This window comes from Tenrec ecaudatus, chromosome 1 (genome assembly GCF_050624435.1).
Source record: "Tenrec ecaudatus isolate mTenEca1 chromosome 1, mTenEca1.hap1, whole genome shotgun sequence".
In the NCBI taxonomy this organism is placed as follows: Eukaryota; Metazoa; Chordata; class Mammalia; order Afrosoricida; family Tenrecidae; genus Tenrec; species Tenrec ecaudatus.
Window position 1 is genome coordinate 133,648,858 of NC_134530.1, and position 26,888 is coordinate 133,675,745.

General features: G+C 39.2%; 1 protein-coding gene and 1 non-coding gene across 4 annotated transcripts in view; both read left to right on the forward strand.

Annotated features, from left to right (window-relative positions):
• The window catches only part of SLC35A3 (solute carrier family 35 member A3), a 68,128-nt gene extending 41,609 nt beyond the window's left edge, over positions 1–26,519 (forward strand). For all 3 annotated transcript variants that reach the window (XM_075558815.1, XM_075558814.1, XM_075558812.1), the window contains exons 6-8: positions 3,932–4,050; positions 6,138–6,271; positions 21,888–26,519. In XM_075558815.1, coding sequence (XP_075414930.1) covers positions 3,932–4,050; positions 6,138–6,271; positions 21,888–21,978 — 344 coding nt within the window. In that variant the 3' untranslated portion in view covers positions 21,979–26,519. The remainder of the gene's footprint in view (positions 1–3,931; positions 4,051–6,137; positions 6,272–21,887) is intronic.
• On the forward strand, positions 3,529–3,659 carry LOC142437738 (small nucleolar RNA SNORA42/SNORA80 family). Its single transcript, XR_012782263.1, has one exon. It is a non-coding gene; the product is annotated as a small nucleolar RNA SNORA42/SNORA80 family (small nucleolar RNA).
• Positions 26,520–26,888: the final 369 nt, after the last annotated feature.

Sequence of the window (26,888 nt, forward strand, 5' to 3'; positions counted from 1 at the left end):
AACTATTATCATTTGACACCTATGTACCATGAGACTATGGTTCTAATCCTTCAAACCCAGAGAACTAAGCTCATGAAGTGTTTGGTTACAGCCAAGAAATATTCATAATTATGCATCCTATGTATCTTATTATGCACATTCTGATTTATTATATATGGGAGAGTTTCAAAAAGTTTGTGGGAAATGAAATTAAAAAGTAATGGAGTCTTCCATTGGAGCTCTGGGGGAAAAAAGACAATGGAATTGTTATACAAACTTTTTGAAGTGCCCTCATATGATTATGTGTGCATAAAGTTACATAGATGTATACATACACACATATGCTTACCTGGTAGCATAGTGGTTACACAGTGGACTGCCAACTGTGTAGTCAGCAGTTCAAATCCATTAGCGGCTCCATGCTCTGGCTCTCAAGTCTGTGCTGCTCCTCTGATGGAGCTGCTTCCTGGGTCCAGGAGATTCATACACGCCGTACTCCTAGCTTGCTCATAATGAGATCCCTTCTACTCACTGGCTCATTTTATACATGGCGGGATGGCATTCCAGGGAATCCTGTTTGCCGTTACTCACAGGTGACTCCTTATCAGTATCTTTCCCCACCTTCTTACCAGAATTGTGCAGGGAAAGGGTTTGGTGTGAGTCAGAGACTTTGGGTCGAAGAGCCACATGAAATCATTCACTGGCCCTGCGACTTCCCCCTTATTTGGTGTCCTAAGTTCGATCTTCACAGGAGCAGATTGCCGTGTCTTTTCTCCTGCCGAGCTCCCTGTGGTGGCCGTCTCTTATAGATTCTGCCTCCGAGTCAGTAGATCGCTTCTCCTGCCTCCTTGGTGCTCATTTTCTTTTGTTTAATCTGCGCTTTTCTAACTCAAAATCATTGAATTTAGAAACACCCTATGTGGATATGCCCTCATTAGTGTAACGTAGAAATTTCTGTTTCCAAATGGGATTGCTTCTAGAAGTAGAAGGATTAGGATTTTAACACATATATTTACCCAAACCCAAAGCTATCAGGTTGATTCTGACTTAGAGTGACCCCACAGTTTATAGTAGAAGGGCCTCTTTGTAAGTCAGTAAATCCGGGAGCAGAAAGCCTCCTTTTTCTCCTTTGAATCTGTTATTGGATTTGAACAGCTGATCCTGTGGTTAGCAGCCCAGTCCATAACTGACTGCCATGCTTAACACATATTTAGGTGAATATGGTCAGTCCATAACAAATATATGCAATACAATGTTTGCGAATTCAACATTTTTCATGTGTGCAGTTTAGTGACACCGATTACATTAATCATATTATGTAGCCATCAGCAATATTCTATCCTGATTTTCCATCAACATAATCAGAAGCTCAATGCTTCCTAAATACTGACTTCTCCTTCCTCCTGCTCCAGGTAAATATTAATAAACTTATCTCTCTATGCTTGCCTATTCTACATACTTCACCTAAGTAAAATCATATTTGTCCTGTTGTGGTTGACTTACTTCAGTACAGGGTTATTTTTGTTTTTTTACTTCAGTGTACTTTTAAGGTTCATCTATATTGTAGTATGTCTCAAGAATTAATTTCTCTATTTAGCTGAATTATTCATTGTATATGTGAGAGCAAGTCACAAAGTATTGCAACAAAATCAGACACCTTTATTAAACAAAAAATCAAAATGTGAAGCTATTGTTTCTGTATGACTTCCATCTAGGTCTATATGCTTCTGAAGTTGGTATTTCCATCTCTCTAGCTTTCCCCAAATAATTTTGTGTTCTTTTATGTATACCACAACAAAATGGCAGTTTTGACATGCTTAGGGGATTTAATTAGTGATCATTTAAAATACTTCTGAGTTTTGGAGAACAAAAAAATGTATGAAGGGCCAAGATCAGGGATGTAGGGTAGATGGTCGACGTTGTTCCACCAAAATCCTCACTGGACAGCCCCGTGGAAGACTGAGGAGGTACAGTGGTTAGGTTTTACAACACATATACTGTTGAGAAACACAATTTAATCTATAATAATCACCAGCACCCGTAGGGACAATAAGGAGAGTAGCGATACCATGAGAGTAGAGGGAAGGTGGGGGGAGAAAGGGAGAACCAATCACAGCGATTGACTTATAACACACCCCCACACCACTACCCCTCCAGGAGGATGAATAACAGAAACATGGCTGAAGGGAGACAGCGGACAGTGCAAGATATGATAATAATAATTTATAATTTATCAAGGGTTCATGAGGGTGGAGTGTGGGGCAGGGAGGGAAAAAATGAGCTGATACCAAGGGCTCAAATAGAAAGAAAATGTTCTTAAAAGGATGATAGCAACGTATGTACAAATGTGCTGGACACAATGGATGTCTGGATTGTTATAAGAGCTGTAAGAGCCCCCAATAAGTGATTATAGTTTTGCATTACAGTAGCATTATTTTCATGTTTGAAATAGAGTTAATGTTCACTTGTGACTAACAGAAACAATGGTAGTTTATTATTGCCTTACATTGAACTTTTCTGCATAATTACACTGGCAACCAAATTTCTTGCATCCTGGATTCTGACCTGAGTTTGAAAGAGTCAGTGGTGCCTTGCTCCCCGATGGCAGCCGACAGCACCGAAACACCCATTCAGAGGGCGCTGTAGCCCACTCTTTGGAGCAGGGCACCATTGCCTGTTTCCTACTTGGGTTAAATCAGAGGCTCAGGAGATCTGGCCATTATGCGATGTCTATGCTGCCCTTGCTTTCCTTGGCCATCACTGAGCCTGAACCATGTCAAACCAGTTAGAAGCCTTGACTTAACACGAGGAATTTTTAAATGATAGAACTGGAATAAATGGCCTTTTAGAAAGATCATTGTACATTCATTTCATTTCATCTCCATTGGTAGAATACTTTGATTAGTTAGGAATTTTTAAAGAAAACTACTAAACGCTGCCCTCTTGGGCTGCATATTTTACTAGTGACCACCCCAGAGCCCTGTTGGTACAGTGGGGAAAGTAATAGGATGCACACTACAAGGTCTACAATTAAAATCCACCCATTGCTCCAAGGGAGAAAGATGAGGCAGTCTGCTCCCATAAGGACTTAGAGCCTTGGAACCCAATGGATCAGGTCTACTTTGTTCTGAAGGGTTGCCATGAGTCAGAATCAACTTGATGGTGGCAGGTGTAGTGGGTAGGCATCTGTTTCTTTACTAATGACCTCAGTGTTTCTAGAAATCATTTAAACCCAGTAATTATGTGGCAGGTTCTGTTACGTAGCAAGTGACTCAGCAATGAATAAGACATAGTCACTTCTCTTACTGAGCTATTTTCTTAACAGTGAGGCTTCAGTAAGGACAAATTCTGGCCTGGTCTGTGATCATGTACTTCTTATCCCTGGTTTTGGGGATATTAGTCATTAATTATAAGAGTTTAACAAAGAAAAAATGCTAGCCTACATATCATAAGTTTTATATTTGCATGAATGATTATCTGGACCTTGCAACAGGAAGGCACAAAATACAATTTGCAAAAAGTGAGCAATTTGTAAAATATGAATAGAGTGCATGGGTTTGGATTTATGGCAGGCCCAACCCCATGGGTCTCATAGTGTCCCATGGAAGAGCAGACTGTGGCCCCGGACCATTGCCTGGCCTTGCCCCATGGCTTCAGGCACTGAAGCAAGTTGCACAGTGAAAAGGAGAAAAAAGTAAATAAAATGGCTAGGTTAACCTTGTGATTTCTACATTATAATTTTCAGTGTTCCAAAGTTTATGATCTCTGCTCTTTTATATTTTTATATCTTTGTTTTATAGTCATATGCATACCTTTATGTTTATATAAATATCCAAATAAAAATTAAGTGGTCAAAGGAAAAGATGAATATAAGATATATAGAATATTAATGGAAAATATCTCCTCAACCAAACTCAGTGACACATATGCATAAACTTTATATGTTTTTTAGGTTTCTTTGGGAGTATATTTGGATTAATGGGTGTATACATTTATGATGGTGAATTGGTATCACAGAACGGATTTTTTCAGGGATATAACCGACTGACGTGGATCGTGGTTGTTCTGCAGGTAAAACATTTAAAGTCTTACCTAATGCTAATGAACTCCAATGCCATATAGAGAATTCAGACAGCTACTACTAGACCCACAGAAGGGAGAAGTTTTAGAATATTCCAATCAGATTACTGTGGTTTACAAATAATGAAATCGTTAAAGGATTAACTAATAGAATGTTCCAAGTAACTAATTTCATCTTTACAAATATACTTAATAGATACTCTGGAGGATAGAAAAATGAAAATATGCCATGGTCCTCCCAGTCTTCTATTCTCCTGTAAGTGTGTGACAGTATAAGGAACACGGTCCTAGAAGGTGATGACGATGGCAAAGGCGAGTCCCCTTTGGGTGAATACTGGCAGGACACTTCTAGTAACAAATATTGTGGCATGAGTATGTTTTACACACACGCACACATTGCAACAATAACCAAGATGGATGGGAATGGTAGGAGAATAAGGGAGAATATAGAGAAACTTTGTAGAGTTTATGTGAAGGCTTTTCTGCTAGCAAAGTAAGAGTAACAATCTGAAGATCTGAGCAAAATTTAAAAGATTGAATCAAGCTGGATTGGGGGATTAGCTAGGGAAGAGGTAGATGATTGACAAGGAGTATGACCCAGGGCCTAAACAGTAAGCGCTATTGATTGGCATAATGCATTACTCTCTCTAATAAACTTCCATTCTAGTAAGGTGAGTAAGGCTGGTAAGGTGAGTAACCCAGGTTTGGCAGCTGGTAAGTAGGGTTTGGCAGAAAACAAAACTAGGTAGTAAAACTTTATTATGTGAGTAGTCACAGTTGGATTTGAGAGATGTGCTACAGAGTCTCTTCCGACATTCTTACAGTATGAAGTGTAGAGTGTGCATGCATTAGGAAGGGATCTGATACAATGAAAGGACTAGACCCAGGAGAGAGTCCATGTGTCAGGCTACTGAAGGTCTGTCTAGTAACATGTCTTGAGTTACTTTACTTTTTACTCAGAAGTAAAAATATTCACTAGTGTGGAATGACTGCTCTTCCTACTTTTCGCCCCTGTAAATGATATATCATCACTAAGTTGGATAAGGATAATAATATTTTATTCATATTATACTTAAATCCTAATATAACTGATGGCTGATTGTTCAAGTGTTTTCTTTATCAGATACTTTTTGAAATAACCTTTTTATTATGTATTTAATTTTATTAAATTAAAAGCATCATTAAGTCAATAATAGAAATTCATTCAAGTTTATTAACTTATGATTTGTAAACCGGAGTGATAATGTGACTAGGGAGTCAGAACTAGTCCAAAAAGTTAAAAAAAAGGTCAGGGAATAGTATTTACATAATAATTTAACCAAAAACACAGCTTCCAGTCAAACGCAGGAGTTCCTGTTCATAAAACAAAAAAACACAAATTCACTGCCATTGAGTTGGCTCTGTCTCACAGTGACCGTACAGGATAGAGTCTTAAGTTTCCAAGACTGTAAATCAAAAGGGGTGGCTGATGGGCTTGAACGACCAGCCTTGTTCCCAGCCCAACATGTAATCCACTGTGTCACTATCCCACTCATTCCTATTCATATGTAACTTCAAAAGAGTTCAGTACCAAAGGCAAAACAGTCTCCATTAAGCTACTTACTAAGCCTGTTATTAAGCTACTTATTAAGACTTAAAGGTAATTTTAGATTGGGTTAAGTGTTAAAACTGTTAACTACAAAGTCAGCAGTTCAAATCCACCAGCTCCTGCAAGTGAGAACAATGAAGTCTAATCTCATATTTAGTCTGATGCCTACGGAGGAGCACTTGTACTTCGCCCCAAAGTCACTATGAGTCCGAATTGACTCAAAGGTAGTGGGGTTTATAGGCGCCCTGCTGGCACAGTTGGTTAAGCTTTGTGTCAAGGATCATGGTTCAAATAATACCTATAGGCAAATGATTGGGGTGAGTCACCCTTGCCTTAAACCCTAGAAATCTGGATTCCAGAAGAATTAAAAGGTTTCTCAATATAAATCACTTATAATAGGATTAAATTTATAGGAAAAAGCCTGAAAGGTCATTGATTGAGAAAGCAGTTTAATATATATTCGTTAATAAAAATCTTTTAAATTTTGCAGGCACTTGGAGGCCTTGTAATAGCAGCTGTTATTAAGTATGCGGATAATATTTTAAAAGGATTTGCAACCTCTTTGTCCATAATATTATCAACACTGATATCCTATTTTTGGCTACAAGATTTTGTGCCAACCAGGTAAATACAAATTTTCTACTCTTTTTTAAATCTCTACAAGTAAGGTGATCTGATAAATTTTGCCTTATTACAACTTTTAAAGACTTATTAAAATTATAGATCTATTGTAATTTTCATTGTGAATTTGGTGAAGGTTTACAGAACAGATCGTTTTATAGTTAGCAGGTCATCGTTCATAATCCCTTCAATTTACCATCACTGAGCACACTTCTGAGTGTTGTCTGTTTTAATCCTTCCTCTTGCACAATTCTCTGAACTTTGTCTTTAATAAAATGCTGCCCTTAGATGGCTGATTATTTTAACACTGGGGTGAGTTTCTTTTCAGACTGGACCAGTCTTGGCTGTCTACTTGCTGTCTGACCAGTAAACTTGGTCACCTACTGATTATCAGTTCTGTTGCACATTTTCTCCCCCTCCGTCCAGGACTTTCTGTGTGATCTTTTTAGAGCAGTTAGCAGTGGTAGCCAGGCCCCATCGAGGTCTTCTGGTTTCAGGGTGGCAGAGACTGATGTTTGTGTCTCCCATTAGTCCATTGTGTCTTTTCCATGTGTCTTTTGCTTTTCTTAACTCTTCTTTCCTCTGGTTGGGAAGAATATTTGTAACTATATTTTTTAAAGTTTCAAGCTAAATAAATGCACAAAAAAAATCTTCTACAGGGAAGTTTTCTAAGCAAATTTAGTTGGCCAGAATTTTCTCTAATAGGTATGAATTTTCCTCCCTCAGATAAATATTTGTAAAATAAATTTAAGGGTTGGGCCATAATTTCTGTACACAACTTGCCAACATTTTTCAATGTATGACTAAACCAGGAGTGTGGGTAACATTACGAAGAAGGTTATTTATAGAGAAGGTGGCTCATGCAACATGTAAATGTTTTGTTGTGAATTGGTGAAAATATAGAGCCATTGTTTTTCATTCCATTTTTTCGAAAGTTTTTAATGATAAATTTCTTAGGGTTTACATTTCAGATCAGCTTTATCTTCAACCATTTAAACTACTCCTCAACCCACCCACCCCCCCACCCCAGACAGTTTACCCTTGATTGCTCTTCTCCATCTTGTGTATTTATTTCACCCAAGTAAACACCTGTCACCTGTCTAGCTGATTGCTTTATCTTTATTTTAGCTTTTTGGTTTTTTTCTTAGAACAGTGGTCTCATATAATATTTGTGGGGTGCATATGTCTTTTGTGGTAGGACACTTCCTTCCTTAGGATGTGTACCTAGGAAAGGACTTGCTGGGTGGTATGGAATTTCTATTCCCATAGTGCTTTCCACAGGGGTTACACAAAGCTATAGTCCCACCAGCAGTTTGTGAGGGTTCCAGTCCCCCACAGCCTCGCCAGCATTTGTTGTTCTCTATTTTGTTGAACTTGACTCATTCTCGGTGTAAGCTAGTATCTCATAGTTGCTTTGATTTGTATCTCCTGGATTGCTAGAGATCATGAGCATTTCTGCCCACTTTTTAATGAGGAATTGCTGTTTTCTATTGATTTTAAGAGATTGGTGCCTTGCCCATTATGTTGTCGTCAAATTTTCCCCCAGTCTGTGGGTTCTATTTTTAGTCTTTTGATGTATGTAGTAGGTCCATCATGTAAAATTTTTTCATGTACTATGTGCACTTTCTTAATGTATCTGTGCCCTCGAATACGGCCTTTACATTTATCCGTATTTTCTCATCGATGATCTTTATAGTTCTAGAATTTACGTTTATATTTGTTTTAGGGTATTATAGAGACCTCCATCTCAAGTAGAACTTAAGGGACAAAGACACAGACACATCATGGGCGAGGAGGCCATTCGCCGAAGGTCCTAATGGATTCAGTTAGGATTTTGTTGTTGTTGTTGTTGTTTGGTGCCATTGAGTTGGCACCGAACATAGTGACCCTATGTACAATAGAATGAAGCACTTCACACTCCTGCACCATTCTCACAATTGTTCTTATGCCTGAACCTATTGATGCAGCCACTGTGCCAGTCCATCTTGTTCACCACCCCTCCACCTAACAGTCATGATGTCCTAATCCGGGACTGGTCTCTCCTGACAAAGTATGTCCAAGGGATGTAAGAGAAAGTCTTGCATCCTTGTCTTTAAGGAGCACTCTGGCCTTACTTCTTCCAGTTCAGATCTGTTTGTCCCTTTAGCAGTCCATGGTACTTTCATTATCCTTCAGAACTACAATTCAAATGCATCAATTCTTCTTCCGTCTTCCTTATTCAATGTCCAGCTTTTGCATGTATATGATGCAATGGGGAATACTATGGCTTGGGCCAGTCACACCACAGCCTTCAAAGAAACATCCACTCTTCAGTGCTCTGAAGAGGCACGGCAAGTTGACCTAAAGCAACGTGTCTTTTGATTCCGTGGCTACTGTTTCCATGAGCATTGGTTGTGGATTCAACTAAGACAGAATCTTCAACAACTTCAACTTTTTCTCCAGTTTTGATGTTACCTATTGATCCAGTTGTGAGAATTTTGGTCTCCATTACATTGAGTTGTCATCCATACTAAAGGTTACAATCCTTGATCTTCATCACCAAGAGCTTCAATTCCTCCGCACTTTCAGCAAGAAAGGTTGTGTCATCTCTATAGCCCATCCTGATGCCACACTCCTCTTCATATAATTCAGCTTCTCTGAGTTTTCAAATGGTCACTAGTATTTCAAATGCCAGCAGGGTCACCCAAAGTGAACAGGTTTCAGTGGAGCTTCCAGACTAAGAACAGAAAATGGCTGAAAACCTTATGCATAGCTTCAAAGCATTTTTAAATACTGAAAAGGGGATACTAGTTAAATAAGGCACGGAACAAAGGAAACTCACAAATTCAAGATTGGTGCCAAATATAAATATGTCACAATCGCAGGTGAGACTACAGAAGCAAAAACAGGACCATGACTTGGACACATACATTATGTTCAATGGTAGAGCTCACAAGATTGGTGCAGAGTCCTACAACCAAGGCAGTCACGGCTCAACTGACAGTCTCACTCATGACGGTGTAACTCCTTGTAATATCCCCAGTATGCTGATCTCCAACAAGGACACACCCAGGCAAGCCCCCAAGAAAGACTGCCTCCCCCAGGGTTGGCTACTGAGGGGTGGAGGTAATCCACGTTCCCATGTACTCTGCCTGAAGGCAAGATTATCTGCATCTTTAATAAATGATCAGAAAGAACTAAGTGGAGGTTTAATAGATGCTTGGACTCTGCAAATGAAATTTTGGGCTTTCACTGTCATCCATAAAACTCAAAACCAAACTTTTGTTTGTTTAATCATTTTGTTAGATGCACATACAACTCTTAGCAAAATCTATACATATATCAATTGTCTAAAGCACATTTATACATTCATTGTCCTCATCATTCTAAAAACATTTGCTCTCCCCTTAAGCCTCTGACATCAGCTCCTCATTTTTCCCCCTCCCTTCCTGCTCCCTCCTCCCTCATGAACCCTCAATAATTTATAAATTATTATTTTGTCATATCTTACACTGTCTGACGTCTCCCTTCACCCACTTTTCTGTTGTCCATCCCCCAGGGAGGAGGTCACTTGAAGATCCCTGTAATCTGTTCCCCCTCTCCACCCTCCTGGCATCGCCTCCCTCACCACTGGTCCTGAAGGGATCATCCGCCCTTGATTCCCTGTGATTCCAGTTCCTATCTGTGCCAGTGTACATCCTCTGGTCTAGCTAGACTTGCAAGGTAGAATTGGGATCATGCTATTGGGTGAGGGGAGGAAGTATTTAGGAACTAGAAGAAAGTTGTATGTTTCATCTTTGTTACAATGCACCCTGATTGGGTTGTCTCCTCCCCGGGACCCTTCCTTAAGGGGATGTCCAATTGCCTACAGATGGGCTTTGGGTCTCCACTCCACACTCTCCCTCATTCACAATGATACGATTTTTTGTTCTGCTGATCCCTTCAACACCTCGTGATCACACAGGCTGGTGTGGTTCTTCCATGTAGACTTTGTTGCTTCTGAGCTAGATGGCCGCTTGTTTACCTTCAAGCCTTTAAGACCCCAGACGCTATCTCTTTTGATAGCCGGGCACCATCAGCTTTCTTCACCACTTTTGCTTATGCACCCATTTGTCTTCAATGATCGTATTGGGGAGGTGAGCATCGTGGAATGCCAGTTCAAACCAAACTTACTGCCATCGAGTCCCTTCTGACTCAATAGGGCCCCAGAAACCCATAGAGTCTCTCCACAGGGGGAACGGCCCCTGTGTGCTTCTGCGACTGTGACTCATTACTGGAATAGAAAGCCCCTCCTCCTATGGAGTGAGTGGTGATTTTGGATTGCTGGCTTGCAGTTAGCAGCCCAATGTATACCTACGTCACCAAAGTTCTTCTGTCATCCATAGCCTTTAACAAACTGAGGTATTCAGAAACTAAGTTCTAATACAGATCTTTGATCCATCTTGAGTTCATTTTGTACATAGGGTACAGGCACCATTTCATTCTCCTGGAGTTGGAAATCTAATTATGCATGCATCATTTGTTGAAGAGACCATCTCTTTCCCATTTAATGTTACTACGGTCCTTTTTCAAAGGTCAGTTGTGTGTAGGTGGTTAAATTTGGTTTGGGGTTCTCTTATTCTGTTCCTTTGATCTTTGTTTCTATCATTGTACCAGCACCAGACTAAACAACTGTGGCTGAAAACAGTTTTTGTGGCCCTCCCAGAAGTTTTGTAGCCCCTCATAAAATCCCAGAGTAATGAGATGATATTTTAATAGCTCTCCCTCAACTTCACTAACCATATTTTCCCAACCTCTACTGTTAGTCCACCAAGAATGTGTCTTTGGGCCTCTTTTATGTACATTCATTCTCATGTTGATAATCTATTCTCAGGGCTTTAAATATCATCTTTATGCTAACTCTCAAATACAAACTTGAATACTAGGCCTGCATATAATTGACTACTTCACATTTTCACTTGAGTATCTACTGAAGAACTCATCCCTATCCTGTCAGTGCTGCCTTTCTTAGTAAATAGAAGAATCACTATGCATATAGTTACTTAGGCAGAATTCTCCTGAGTTCCTTAATAGGACACTATATCCACAGAAACCCAAGAAAAGGCAGAGTTTATAAAATGGACGTAGATAAGTTTATAGAAGGATATAAAATATATGGAAAGCCCTTGTTTTATGAATGAAATAAGAAACATGCTTATCATTTTTTAAATTGCTCACATCATTCTAATTCAGAAGCAAATCTTATCAATTCTTTCTAATATCACCAGAATCTGCCTATCTCTTAAAATCTGCACTGCCATCATGGTCCAAGCCCACTTCACTCTTCATCTTGATTAAGTCAGTAGTTCCCTGACTTGTCTCCTTGCGTCTTATTTTGCCCATTGCATTCAATCTTATCTCTTCAGCAGCCAGAATAATGTTTTGCAATATAAATCTGGATTTATTACTACTTTGCTCAGAAGCACTGACTTGCTTCCCATGTCACTGAAACGTTATCATTCTTAAATCCTTATGGTCTATTTGATTTGACCTTCATTTCTCTTCCTATACGAATCTAGTGCTTTTTGTTGGTTTAAAAAAAAACACACAGCGACATCCTATACCGCTCTTCAAATACCCCACCACTTCAAGACTTCCGAGGGCATTCATGGCATACTCCTTCCCCTGCCCAGGTCTTTACTCAAATGGTACATAATCAAGCTGCAGTGATCCAGTGCCGTTGAGTTGGTTGTAGCTCATAATGACCCTATGTGCAACAGAATAAAACATTGCCCAGTTGTGTGCCACCCTCACAATTGTTGCATTTGAGCCCATTGTTGCAGCCACTGTTGGAATCCACTCCAGTGATGGTCTTCCTCTGTTTTTGCTCTCGAACTAGCCCTGCTGCCCTTTGACAGAGAGACAAGTCCCTCCTGGCAACATGCCCATCGTAAGTGAGACAAAGTCTTGTCCCCTTCACTTTCCAGGAGCATTCTGTTATATTTCCTCCAAGCTGAACTTGTTGGTTCTTCTGGCAGCCCATTGTGCTTCACGGATTCCTCACCACCAGTGTAACTTAAATGCATCACTTCTCCAGTCTCTCGTACTCGTGACCCAGCTATCTCTTATGAGACAATTGAACATACCATGACTTGGGCCCGGGGCACCTTCACCCTCCAAGTGACATCTTTCCTCTTTCACAGCACATTTGCCCAACACACTGTTTCCTTGAATTCTTCACGGCTACTTCCATGAATATTGATTGTAGGTCCAAGTGAACAGAAATCCTTCACAGCTTCCATCTTTTTCTATTTATCAAGATGTTTACTAGTCCAATTATAAGGATTCTTGTTGTCTTTACATTGAATTATAATCCATACTGGAGGCTGCATTCCTTGACTACTAGTCCTCATTCAAGTCTTTTGGGCTTACACCAAGCAAGGTTGTGTCATTTGTACATAAAAAATTTTTAATGAAGACCAAGGTCATCTAGACACAGGTGGAGGTCAATTTGGCACAATGCAAGGCACCAGCAACATTACATCACACATGTGCCTGAACTCAGCTACACCCCTCCTCCCAAGTGGAGACAGGAGAGAATTAATAGCACAGACTGAGGGCAGGTCGCCCTCGCTTTTAGGTGCTCTTTTACAGGTTGGAGGGAGGGCTCACCCGAGTGCTCGGAGCTCAGGGCATGTATTCCCTTCTTCCCTTTTCAGTCTGGGACTCCTCTTTTGGTTTTGAGGACTTCTCTTAATGGCCATTTTTCCATGTGGTTTTTCAATCATGAACTCTCCCACAGCCCCTGCCATGCGGCCTTGCATGCTTTCCAGGGAGAGGGTGTACTGAGACTGTACTACTCGAAACTTCCCTTTCTCTCATAAAAGAAACCAACTATGAAGGAGCCTTCCTCCACTTCTGATGCCATGTTCTTCTTTTTCAAGAGAGCACCCTAAATAGAAGGAGCAGCTCCCTCCTTTCCAATCATGTCTTTCCTTTTCTCTTCAGAAGACTTACTTGATATGAAAATGTAAGCAGGGACAGTGCAAGGCCCATAATTGTTGCTCAGGATATTTGTTGAATCATAAATTTTTATGATTTTGAACTGACAGGCAGCAAGTGTTTTAATAAAAATCATTATGTTACTGGAGAATTGATGCTGACTCTTGGTGACCCTATAGAATGGATCGAATGGCCCCTGTGAGTTTCCGAGACTGTCACGCTTTAAGGGAGGAGAAAGCTCTGTCTCTCTCCCGAGGAGCAGCTGGTGGTTTGGGGCTGCGCACCTTGGATTTAGCAGCCGGATAGGTAACCATGGTGCCATCGAGATATGAATATGGCAATGGAAACGATAATATGTTGTTTTTATTAATGTAGGGAACATTTGTGATTTTGATTAGCATCTTAGGTGATAGGCTTAAAACATATATAGAGCTGTACCTTTTTTGTGGCAATAATTTGATAGTATTTCAAATTAGTGTTCAATGTGAAAACGAATCATGTGAGTAGTAAAACTAACCTCAGAGTTAGCGCCACATCTTTATGATATTATTCCCTGCTCACTAAATGGGAGATTATGTGTTGTGATTATGCTATCAGAGAATGTTTGAAACCTGCAGGTTTGGGGATATACTTTAAAATTTACAGCTTTTTCAAAAATTTAAAATTTCATACAATGCTGAAGGCTATAAGTCTTACAAGGAATAAAGAAGTTGCAAGTAAATCAAGAGTAGTGTATAGTAGTATTTTAGCAGTAAGTGTAAATCTTATTGAAATGTCAATATAGGTAAATCCTTGTTTCTGAGCTGCTATGTCCTAGTGGTGCAGTGGTTAAATTGTTCTCTGAAAGTTAAGTGGTCAAACCCACCAGCCTCAATCTGCGTGGGAAAGAGGACAGACATGGCTGCCTGCTCCTTTAAAGACCCCATGACCTTACAAACCCTGTGGGGGTTTCACCTAAACTCGACATTCCCGTTTGCAACTCACTCCTAGATGATCCTACTGTTGTTATATCACCAATATTCCTTTGCCTAACCTGCTTCCCTTGTGTTTTTGTTTTGCTTATTGACATTACCATCCTTGCCTTGATTGTTGTTTGGTGTCTTGCAGCCAGTTCCAACTCTAGAAACCTTATTTACAACAGAAGGAAACAGTACTGTGGGCTTCTTGAGGGGCCCATTGCTGCAGCCACTGTGTCAACCCATCTTGTGGGGGTCTTCCTCTTCTCCACAAAATCCTGGACTATCCCAAGCATGATGTCCTATGACCTTCTCCAGGGTCTGGTGACATGGCCATGTACCATACTCACTGAATTTCTTCCAACACTTTTTTTTTGGTCAGCCCATGGTTCATATATTCAATAGTTTTCACCAACACCATAATTCAAATGCATCAATTTTCCTTCTTCCTTATTTAATCCTCACTTTCATAAGAGGAGATTAAAAAGACCATCCTTTCGGTTAGGTGCTCCTTAGTCATCAAAATGACATTGTTTTGCTTTTTTTTAAAAAAATCATTTTATTAGGGGCACATACAATTATTATCACCATACATACATACATCAGTTGTGTAAAGCACATTTGTACATTCATTGCCCTCATCATTCTCAAAACATTTGCTCTCCACTTAAGCCCCTGGCATCGGGTCCTCATTTTTTCCCCTCCCTTCTCACTCCCCACCCTCATGAACCCTTGATAATATATAAATTATTATTTTGTCATATCTTACACTGTCCGAAGTCTCCCTTCACATACTTTTCTGTTGTCCGTCCCCCAGGGAGGGGGTTATATGTAGATCCTTGTGATCGGTTCCCCCTTTACACCTCACCCTCCTTGAACTCTCCCGGTATCACCACTCTCACCACTGATCCTGAAGGGGTCATCTGTCCTGGATTACCTGTGTTTCCAGTTCCTATCTGTACTAGTGTACATCCTCTGGTCTAGCCAGATCTGTAAGGTAAAATTGGTATGATGGGGGGAGGAAGCATTTAAGACCTAGAGGAAAGTTTTACGTTTCATCATTGCTACACTGCACCCTGACTGGCTCGTCTTTTCCCCATGACCCTTCCATAAGGGGATGTCCAATTGCCTACAGGTGGGCTTTGGGTCTCCCACTCCACACTTCCCCTCATTAACAATGATATAATTTTTTGTTCTGATGATGCCTGTTACCTGATCTCTTTGACACCTCGTGATCACACAGGCTGGTGTGGTTCTTCCATGTGCGCTTTGTTGCTTCTCTGCTAGGTGGCCACTTGTTTACCTTCAAACCTTTAAGACCCCTGATGCTATATCTTTTGATAGCTGGGCACTATCAGCTTTCTTCACCACCTTTGCTTATGCACACATTTGTCTTCATCGATCGTATCTGGGAGGTGAGCGCACAATGATAAGATTTTTTTGTTCTTTGATGCCTGATAACTGATCCTTTTGGCACCTCATGATCACGGATCACGCAGGCTGGTGTGCTTCTTCCATGTGGGTTTTGTTGCTTCTGAGCTAGATGGCCGCTTATTTAACTTCAAGCCTTTAAGACTGCAGACGCTATGTCTTTTGATAGCTGGGCACCATCAGCTGGGCACCTTCTTCACCACATTTGCTTATGCACCCGCTTTGTCTTCAGCAATTGTGTCTGGAAGGTGAGCATCATGGAATGCCAGTTTAATAGAACAAAGTGTTCTTGCATTGAGGGAGTACTTGAGTAGACGCCCAATGTCCATCTGCTACCTTAATACTAACCCTATCCATTATACATATATGCACATATATCTATTTCCACATCCTCATCTATATATTCACATGTGTACATGCTTTTATTGAGACCTATATATATGCCCTTTGCCTCCTAGCTCTTTCCTCTATTTCCTTTTGTCCCACTATCATGCTCAGCCTTCATTTGGGTTTCAGTAATTCCTCTGTTACATTCCCCTTGGTCACTCCCTACCAGGGCTCCTATACCCTCCTCATCACCCATTTGGATCACTTGTTGGTCCCTTATCCTTGGGGTTTTTTGTTTGTTTTGCACTTAGCATACTCTTTGAATACGTTGCACACTGGTATACACAGACACAAAACTACGGTGGGGGGGGGTGTTCAAGGGGATAAAATTGGTATTTCTTCTGTGTGGACCTGGGTTACCTGGCTGTGGAAGTGTCATCTCTTCCCACTGTAGTGTGATCTGCAGGGAGTGGAAGGGCGTGGAGAGGTTTCCCTGTTTTTCAGCAGGTGATAATGTGAAGTGTGAAGGTTAGGATGGATGACAGGGGTAATGGTGACTGACCCACTAACCCACACAGCCAGGAATCCCTGGGTTTAATACCACTTTGTTTCCCCCACCTTCCCCTCCCATTTCCCTCCGGAACTGTCGGTTCTGTTGGTTTCTCCTCCAGATTGCTCATCCAGCCTATCTTATTTAGACAGACCTTCAGAGATAATAACATGCACAAAAACAAGACAGAGAAAATCCAAGCAACAAAAGAAAACAAAACAGCAACACCAACAAACCAATGACAAAAACAAAACAAAAAAACCCCCCAAAAAATAAAACAAGAAAGAAAAGCTTGTAGTTAGCTCAAGGACTGTTTTTTTGGCCTTTAGGAATGTTTTCCAGTTGAGTGATGGGGCACCAAGCCCTGGCTCCAAAATCTGTTTTTGGTATTCCCGGGGACTTTGTTGCTCTGTTCCCCTTGCCGTTCTCTTCCACGCTCTTAGTGTTTTGCCTCGGTGTGGTGGGATCGGGCAGACATTTTTTGCTTTCTAATGTGTGTGTGTTTGTCAAAGGACTGTGCAGTGTTTCATTCTTTTGTGCATAGGGTCGCTGTGGGTTGGAGCTGACTCTACACCTAACAGCAATACTTTTTTTTTGCTGTTCCCACCCCTCCCCCACCTCAACAATAATACTTTAAAGAGGTCTTTTTTAAAATCATTTTATTGGGGGCTCATACAACTCTTATCACAATCCATACATACATCAATTGTATGAAGCACATTTGTACATTTGTTACCCTCATCATTGCAAAACATTTGCTCTCTACATAAGCTCCTGGCATCAGCTCCTCATTTTTCCCCTCCCTCCTCGCTCCCCCCTCCCTCATGAACCCTTGATAATTTATAAATTATTATTTTGTAATATCTTACACTGTCCAATGTCTTCCTTCACCCACTTTTCTGTTGTCCGTCCCCCAGGGTGGAGGTTATATGTAGATCCTTATACTCGGTTCCCCTTTTCTACCCACTCTCCTTCTACCCTCCCAGTATCGCCACTCTCACCACTGGTCCTGAAGAGATCATTCACCCTGGTGGATTCCCTGTGTTTCCAGTTCCTATCTGTACCAGTGTACATCCTCTGGTCTAGCCAAATTTGTAAGGTAGAATTGGGATCATGATATTGGGTGGTGGGGGAGGAAGCATTTAGGAACTAGAGGAAAGTTGTATGTTTCATCATTGCTACACTGCACCCTGACTGGCTCATCTCCTCCCCACGACCCCTCTGTAAGGGAATGTCCAGTTGCTTATAGATGGGCTTTGGGTCCCCACTCCGCACTCCCCCTGATTTACAACGATAAGGTTTTTTGTTCTTTGATGCCTGATACCTCATCCCTTCAACACCTCGGGATCACACAGGCTGGTGTGGTTCTTCCATGTGGGCTTTGTTGCTTCTGAGCTAGATGGCCGCTTGTTTACCTTCAAGCCTTTAAGACCCAGATGCTATATCTTTTGAAAGCCAGACACCATCAGCTTTCTTCAGCACATTTGCTTATGCACCCATTTGTCTTCAGCGATCATATCTGGGAGTTGAGCACACAATGCACAATGATATGATTTTTTGTTATTTGACACCTGATAACTGATCCCTTCGCCACCTCATGATCATGCAGGCTGGAATGCTTCTTCCATGTGGGCTCTGTTTCTTCTGAGCTAGATGGCCGCTTGTTTAAATTCAAGTCTTTAAGACCCTAGATACTAATATCTTTTGGTAGCTGGGCTCCATCAGCTTTCTTCACATTTGTTTATGTACCTACTTTGTCTTCAGCGATTGTGTCCGGGAGGTGAGCATCATAGAATGCCAATTTAATAGAACAAAGTGGTCTTGCATTGAGGGAGTACTTGAGTGGAAGCCCAATGTCCCTCTCCTACCTTAAAACTAAACCTATAAATATGTGCACATAAATGTATTTCCCCATACTCATATATAAATATATTTACATATGTACATGCCTTTATTTAGACCTCTATAAATGCCCTTTGCCTCCTAGTTCTTTCTTTTCTTTTCCTCCTGTCCCACTATCATGCTCAGTCTCCACCAGGGTTTCAGCAATTCCTCTTCATTACATTACTCTTGATCATGCCCTACCAGGCCTCCTACACCCTCCTCACCACCAATTTGGATCACTTGTTGTTCCCTTGTCTCTGGGTTTGTTAACACCATTTCCTTTCCCCCCAACCCCCCCCCCCTCTCCCATGCCCCCTTCCTGCCCGGAACTGTTGGTTTCTCCTCCAGATTATTCATCCAGCCTATATTATTTAGACAGACCTGTGGAGATAACATGCACAGAAAGAAGACATAGTAAAACCAAGTAGCAAAAGAAAGCAAAACAACAACAAAAAGCAAATGACAAAAAAAGAAAGAATACAACAACAAAAAAGAAAAGCTTGTAGTTAGTTCAAGGACTGTTTGTTGGCCTTTAGGAGTGTTTGCCAGTCGCCTCTGATGGGGTACCAAGACCTGTCCCTAAAGTCTATTTTTGGTCTTCCCTGGGGACTTCGTTTCTCTGTTCTCCTTGCTGTTCTGTTGCACGCCTTCAGTGTTTTGCCTCGTGGTGGGATCAGATTAGGCGGAATTCCCACAGTGTCTCCAGTGTTGTCCCCTGTAGGGCTATGGGTCAGTGTGGGATGTAGTGTCTCATAGTGGGGCCGACCATGTGGTTTTCTCTGTGGATTGGCTCCTCTGAGCAGGGATATCATCCTCAAGGCTTGGTGGGCCAGGATGTGCTCCACTCTCTCTTCCTCCCCCTTCATTTGCTCCGATGTCTTCTCATCAGACCTGTCCCTCTCCCTGAGCTGCAGCCTCAGTGCTGTCCTCTGAAATTAATTTTTCTGGGGGAAGGTTAAGAGGTCTTTTGAAGCAAATATCTCCAATGCAATATGTCATTTGATTTCTTGATTACTGCTTCCATGAGTGTTGTTTGTAGACAAAATCAAATGAAAACTTTACATGTAGGATTGCTTATTCCTTTTTAAACCAGAAACTCAGTCAGCAAGTCTCCTCTTTTCATGCCAGTCACTGTGCTAGATTCTAGAAAAAGAGAAGAATAAATAAACACATTATAACAGAGTATCTAGTTGTAGTAATCGAAGTATTTACATAGACCTTTGAGATACTATTCTGCCTGCTGTTTTTTCCTAAGACAATTTCACTTATACAAGGACACTGAAATAATAATTAACTTCTGATGGGATTTTTCCAGGGGGTAGGGAGGGTTGTTGCTGGTTTTATTAAAAGAAATTTTCCCCCTCAGAATCTAAACATAGCTGGCTGGAGAAGCAGCAGGCAGTTTCTGAACATTATTAGGAGTCGAGTATCTGCTGTTCGAATGATCCCAGAAGAGTTGGGCTCAGAACCGTTCAGTGTTGCTTTCCCATTTTAACCCTGTGACTGTGCTAGTCCAAAACGCTCAGAAAAGCTCAAGAGGATTGGCAAAGTTTCAAGCCAGAAGTTTATCCAAAATCTAGATAATTACAAATAAAACTAAATTAGACCAAAAGAAATCTTTCCTATATTAGTAATTTTCCTTAAGATGAATTATAGGAAGCTTTATATTATTTTAGTCTTACATGTATAATTGCATCAACGGCTTATTAAAAGTTAAGACTACATGAAGTATTCTACAAGAAAATTATTGAACTTCCTACATAGTCATGTGGACTAGCATCATTTTGTGAAGTACTATGTTTTATTATTTGATGTTCTTCTGTGAACACCGTGCTATTTATAGGCAGACCACAGGTTATGAAATAATTTCCCATCCCTAAGTTTGTCATTAAGTCAAATTTGAATTAGTCGGAACAGTTCATGTTTAACATTTTAGCATGTTAGTTAAATGTTTATCTTCATATATGATGAACTGTTCTAAGCATAAAAAACATTAGAGAAACACTTCCAGATACACTAAACCTCCTGAGCATAAGACAATAGTAATAATAATAATAATGTTTTCATCCAAATTGAAAAGTAAGCCCAATTTGTGATTGTGAGTTTGTACTTGCTGTCCAAGTGCAAACCATTGTGTGTACTTGGAATGTTTAATATCATTCTTTATGGCGGTTGGGACCGTGACTGTATGTGGCACATTACTGTATATACTAGACACTGGAGTATAAAGATGAAGAAAGGAGCATATAGCCGGGTAGGGAAGAAGACAGGCAAACAATGCATTACTTATTATACAGTGATATGTGTTAGAGAGTAAATAAATAGGGAAATTTATCAATACGTAATTGGTGGGAGAGAAAGAGCAATTGCAAGCATAGGGAGTGATTATTTTAGCTTGACTGGGGAAGAGGATGGGTGATGAGGATGGAAGGGTCATATCGTGAAGGTAAGGATTAGTGATCTTTTTCCTATAGAGAACAAGGCTTTTGTTTTTAAAGTAAGAGAGTGATTTTGAATTGTTAATATAAACACGAAAATCCAAAGTATGTCCACACAACAGCACTTTGAAGAACATACGTGTTGAAGTTAAGATTGGTATTCCAGTTTAAAAGCTCCAGTTTAAGATCATTCCACCTTCGTAATTAGGAATGTTATCTCTGCAGATCCTGAGTGCCACTAAACAGTTAAGCACTCAGCACTAACCGAAAGGTTTGCAGTTCACATCACTCAGAGGTAGAAAAAGCCTAGCATTCCACTCAGAAAGACGACAGCCATGAAAAACCCTCTGGAGTGCGTTCCAGTCAGAACCGCATGGGCACCATGAGCTGGGTTGACGCAAAGGCAGCTACTTTTGTAGTTGGTGTTGTTGTATTTAAGATTGTCTGTATAGATAAAGAGCAAACTAAGAACTCTGCATTTAAGCTAATTAATTTCCTTTTCTAAAGCATCCTCTAAAAATCATTCCTGAGGCTTGTATTACCTTGAATTTTAAATTCAACTTTACCTTGGTTGTAACATAAAAGAATGTCATCTTCCCTTTATGTTTTCAAACATAGAAGAAAGTTGAGATATTTTCTCAGTACAATACTACTCAGTGGACTGTAGGCTAAACGTATCGTAAGGTGAAATGCAGCATTCAGAACCTCTTTCCTAGGGAAGTCGCGTTTAGTACAGGAAGGATGGAAGTGTAGGATGTTGCTGTCTTCCATCTCATCCTGCTTTCTCGCTAAAGCTGTAGGACTTGGGTGAGTGACTTACATCCTTTAAACCTTGTGATTTCCTCTTATGTCAGAAAGGAGAGGGTAGTGCTGGTACTGGAGAACTGGATGAGGTAATGCACTGAGCCAAATACCTGCAATGTAGTAAGTGCTGGCTCAGTTTTTGTAAGCTATATCTAGTACAGGAACATTTTTCTAAGTTATGGCTGTTTCTTTAATAAGTAAATAAATAAATAGAAGAAGCTGTTTTTATTGCATCTGATTTCTTTTTTGTTTTCTTTCATTTTATATAGTGTCTTTTTCCTTGGAGCCATCCTTGTAATAGCAGCCACTTTCCTGTATGGCTACGACCCCAAGCCCGCAGGAAATCTTACGAAAGCCTAGCTGTATGCTGTCTTTGACTAGGTTTTCACGATGGTGCACTAGGACTTTCTAATTGAGTCTTGCACAGAGGACTTCCACAGATTCTGTGAAGATATCATCATGGTGAATCTGATATTACTCAGTGGTTTGAAAATATTAAAATTTAAAGATAAAATGTGTGTAAATATAACAGAATGCCTATTGTATCTAGAAATCAACACTTGAAAATATTCCCAGAGGGTTAATTATTGGAAGAAACTTGAAATCTGATACTAAAAAGATTTTTACCTTTGATTGCTGCAGAAAAGCCCTATGCACTCTTTGCAAGAAGAGCACACACCATATCAGATATCAACTTTCAAATTAAGACATATTTAATTTTATTAAGTGTTTTTACCTTATTCTTCCTGTTCAGATAGAGCAAATCACATGGAATATTAAAAGTTTAAAAACTATAACTATTACCTACAAAGCTGTGAAAAAAATAGAAGTATGATTTGAAATTTTTTTCTTGTATCTGAGATTTTTATATAAAGGATTACTTAACAAAAGGATTGCTAAATGTTATTTGTTAAACTACATAAAAGTTGAACTAACATTATGTGTTGGCCTTGTCAGAGGATAAAGTTCATTTAGGCAGATGAACATTATCAATTTCTCCATGAACATTTTAAGACCTTCTTAGCTGGCACAGTGGTTAAAGCACTCAACCACTCACCTGAAGGCTGGTGGTTTAGACCCATTAGCCACTGTTTAAGTTAGAGTGCAATCTGCTTCCATAATGATTCACTACCTTGGAAACCCTTTGGGTTCTATTCTGCCCTATAAAGTCACTTGGAGTCCCATAGTCAACTCGAGGATAAGGGGTTGGGTTGAGTTTTTGATGCTTCAAACTGCTGGAAGCAATCCAGTGGAAGTAGCCTTTGGCTTTTACACTGATAGAAGTTTACCTTTAATCTTCTAATTGCATTTGTTTTCTGTAAATCAGATAAATTTTTTCTATTTAAAATTTTGAGTGTTAATTTCCATTAAAGTTTAAAAATGTAAGTTGAAAGAGTTAAATATTCACTTAAAATAAGTATTGTCTAATACCTCCATTTGGAGAATTTTGAACTATTAATCATATAGTGTATATAACTAGAAAGTTTTTAAATGAGTATTTTACTGATTGATCTGTAACATGTTTTTTAATTAAAACCATCATCCCACCCGACCCCACAAAAAATGGATAGTTGTCAATAAGTTAAGACCAAGTGATGTTTCTTGGAGACATTCCAGGCTGCATTCTTTGAAATGACTCTTTACCTTTAAATTCAAAGTGTCTCGAGAACTTTTTAGAAGTCTTGGAGGCGCTGTCCAGTGAGTATAGGACTACTCACTGTACAGTTGGCAGTGTTGACACAAGCAGCCCCTCTGTGGGAGAGACAGGACTGTCTACTTCCACAAAGGCTTACAGCCTAGGACACGCTATATAGGGTCGCTATGAATCAAATTCGACTGGAGGGCAGGGTGGTTTGTTTTGGTGTTTTTGTTTGTTTGTTTGTTTGTTTTAAATAAACCCACTGCTAAAGAGTGCTCTGAGTAATACCTGGGAGAGGTGAGAATTCTGAGTTCCCTCCTGTGGCCCCACTAGAGCCGCTGTGAAGGAGCTCTCAGAAACACAAACTTAACGGCCATCAAGTCCATCCTGGAAGGCAGAAGAACCCGTGGCCTTCCTCAGAGTGATCAGTGGTTTCGGCTGCTGTTTTTGCCATTAGCAGCTCAACGCTACCTTAAATCAGTGTTTTCTGAAGCATTTTGATTAACACTGCAGTTGAGGTTGTGAATTACAAGAGTTACTTAATAAGTTGGTTCAAGGGGAGAGAAAATTTATCAGAAATGGTAAGATGAACTGTTAGACAACAATGCTTTCTAAAATTGGGGTGTGGGTTTAATTTAATTATTGACTATGGGTATAATTACCTATTGAATATAAGAACAATTTTATTTTTTCACTCATTGTATATATTTTATAAAGTCTCTTGTTCTAATAGATATTAAAACTATAAAAAATAAACTATTTTTATATAGTTCTACTGTATTTTGTTAAACAATTTAATTCAAAAATCTTATATTACAAACTGTTGGATACTTTTGGCTAACTAGGATTGGCTTTGTTACTTTGTCAATGAGAATTTAGTATACTTCATCCATCCATCCAGAGTTTTCAGTGTTTCAAGTTATAAAATATCTTAAACCAATTTGCTGACGATTGTAAACTCATGATTTCCAGTGTCCATCGTCCACAACTCTACGCTCCCACATTTTGAGCGTGGTGTTTTGGACCAGCATGCAGACATATCTATTATGCAAAGAGAAATGAAATCTTCCCCCGACAGATGCACAGGATGAACTCTGGACATTTATGTTCCGCCACACTGACATACTGGTTGGGTGCTTATGTGTGAATTCACTGTGCATTCATTCTTCATTCAGGTCTAGTCTTCCTGTACTTTAATACTTCAAAAATTATTGTAGGTAAATTATTAGATATTAGACATGTTAGTTGTAATGATAAATGATATATTTTCAAGTGTCTAAGATAAAAATTTCAAGATTCCCACCAAAGTTTATAAAATGTAATAAAAACTTAAGCATAATTTTTATTTTGCAATTCTAGGACTGAAAATGTTTACTATTAAGAGATTGGACCATGTAGTTCATACTTTTTAGTTCCTAATAATCATGGGCATCATATCATAGATACAATTGAAGCCATTTTCTTATTTGTGTGATGTATGTTTTAATGACCTATTCAACCTTCAAAGGCCTTATGTTGTCAGTCTGATAATGACTCCTTAACTATTTAAATTCCTATTCTTCTTGGAGGTTTACTTTTCTTATCTCTTAACTATCGTTATGAAACTGTAATCATTCAGAAGAGTGCCAGTGACAGTCTGAGTAAAAACTTTAAATAGCGTGTTTGCAGTGAAACATTTCAAATGTAGTTACAAAGTATTTTGATGAGGAGTAGTAATCTTTAATAATAAGTAAATTTAGAGAAGTCAGATGTTTATGGTATAAACTAACTTATAAATGTAAATCTTAAATTTATTTTGAAAGGTACAGAATTTCATCGAAAGAATGAAGAGTTTGGCATTTAAACTAGATTCTGAGACATAGAATCTCACAGGAAATTTTAATTGATTTTGTATTCCGGATACTTAGAGAATTCTGTTGTTAAAAATTGATACGTTTTCATAAATATCAAGTAACTCTACTTTTACAATGCCTTTGTTTAGTCACTTAACTGAGTTTTGTTTTGTAAAGAGATTAGCAGCATTTATGTACACTTTGTGATACTATTTAATTACATATGATATATGCTTTAAAGGTATATAAAACTTACTTGCTATACCTTAAAATCTCCAGAATATTTATCATATGTAAAATAAGAGGACCAAAGTAAATCATCTGTCAAAATCTAATTTTGTGTGTCTTGCTTTGCTAAATGCTGTTAATATAATTCACAAATTTGGGTCATGGCCAAATTAAGAGTGCTTTAAGAATATAATTTTTATAAAAGAATAACTATTTGGTTATTTTAGCATTTGTTTTTTAAATCCATTCAACCCTTAAAGTAGATGCAAATAGGCTTCAAAAAGCATGTGGAAAAGTTCCATTATCATTCAATTCCTTTTTTCCTTGAACTTTTTCAGATCCCCTCATCTACAAGTGTTCAAAGCTGTTAACATGACATCATTGTTCCATTGAACTTTTAGAAAATTTAAGTGTATACAGTTGTCATTTTATTATATTGTTTTTGTTACAAAAATAACAATCCACAGTGATTTTTAAATTGTTAACCTGTTTTGACATCCTGAACTTATAAATTTGATTTGTGTGATTCTTTTGAGTTTTGGAGTGATTTATAATTTTGTATGGATATAATTGAAATGGATGTATAAACTGAAGAGCTAGTCATATGAACAGTTAGGAGAATGACATGTTAGGCAAAGGAAATTGCAGGTCCCTCTAAAAACTTTCTGCTTATCCAGTTGACTCAAATTCATAGAGGTCCTAGGAGATGGGGTAGAATTGCCTCTAGGTACAGATTCCCGATGGGCACAATGAAGGGTTCTGGAATTCCCATTGTTCTCAGTGTTAACCATATTTTGTTGTTATCCATCAATAAAACAAATGAAATCTTTCTGAGAAAAAAAAGAATTTATAAACTGATCTTTTATTAAATGACATTGATAAATTTCTCATTTGGGAGAATATCTAATATATATATTTCATAGGTATATTGAAATAGACTATTTTTATAATGCAATCTAAGTAGATGTCTTCCTGTATTTTTTTCCCTATAAGTCTGTGTCTGATTTAATACATGAATTCACGTACTCTCCTAATTTTTTATATATATAAATGAATACTGATCATTCCCGACTCTCTCGTACCTTTACCACATGTAATCATCCTGTTTTCTAGCCTCTGCTCTGCCATGAAAGATTGGGTATTATTTAAACGAGTTCGAGTTTCTGTATGTGTTTTACTTGTAAAATAAACTCTCTCTGCAAGCCTGAGGTTCTCTGGGTAGTGGTGCAAATAGTAATCACTAGACTACAAGCCTAAAGGTTAGCCATTGCAGCCAATCTATTAAGGATACAAGTTTAACGATCTGCTTCTAAAACGTCACAGTCTTGCAATGTAATGTTCCACACAGGGCTACCCTGAGCCAGAGCTCACTTAACAGCACTCGATAAGAAGCTTCAATGTTGAGGATTAGAATAATTAGGTATACTTTTTTTAAATGGCATCTGGGCAGCACTGTGGGTTAAGCATTGGGCTGCTAACTGCAAGGTCACCACCAGCAACCACTGTGGGATGAAGATGAGTTTTTCTGCTCCATTGGATTTACAATCTCTGAAAAGTGGCTATGAGTCAAA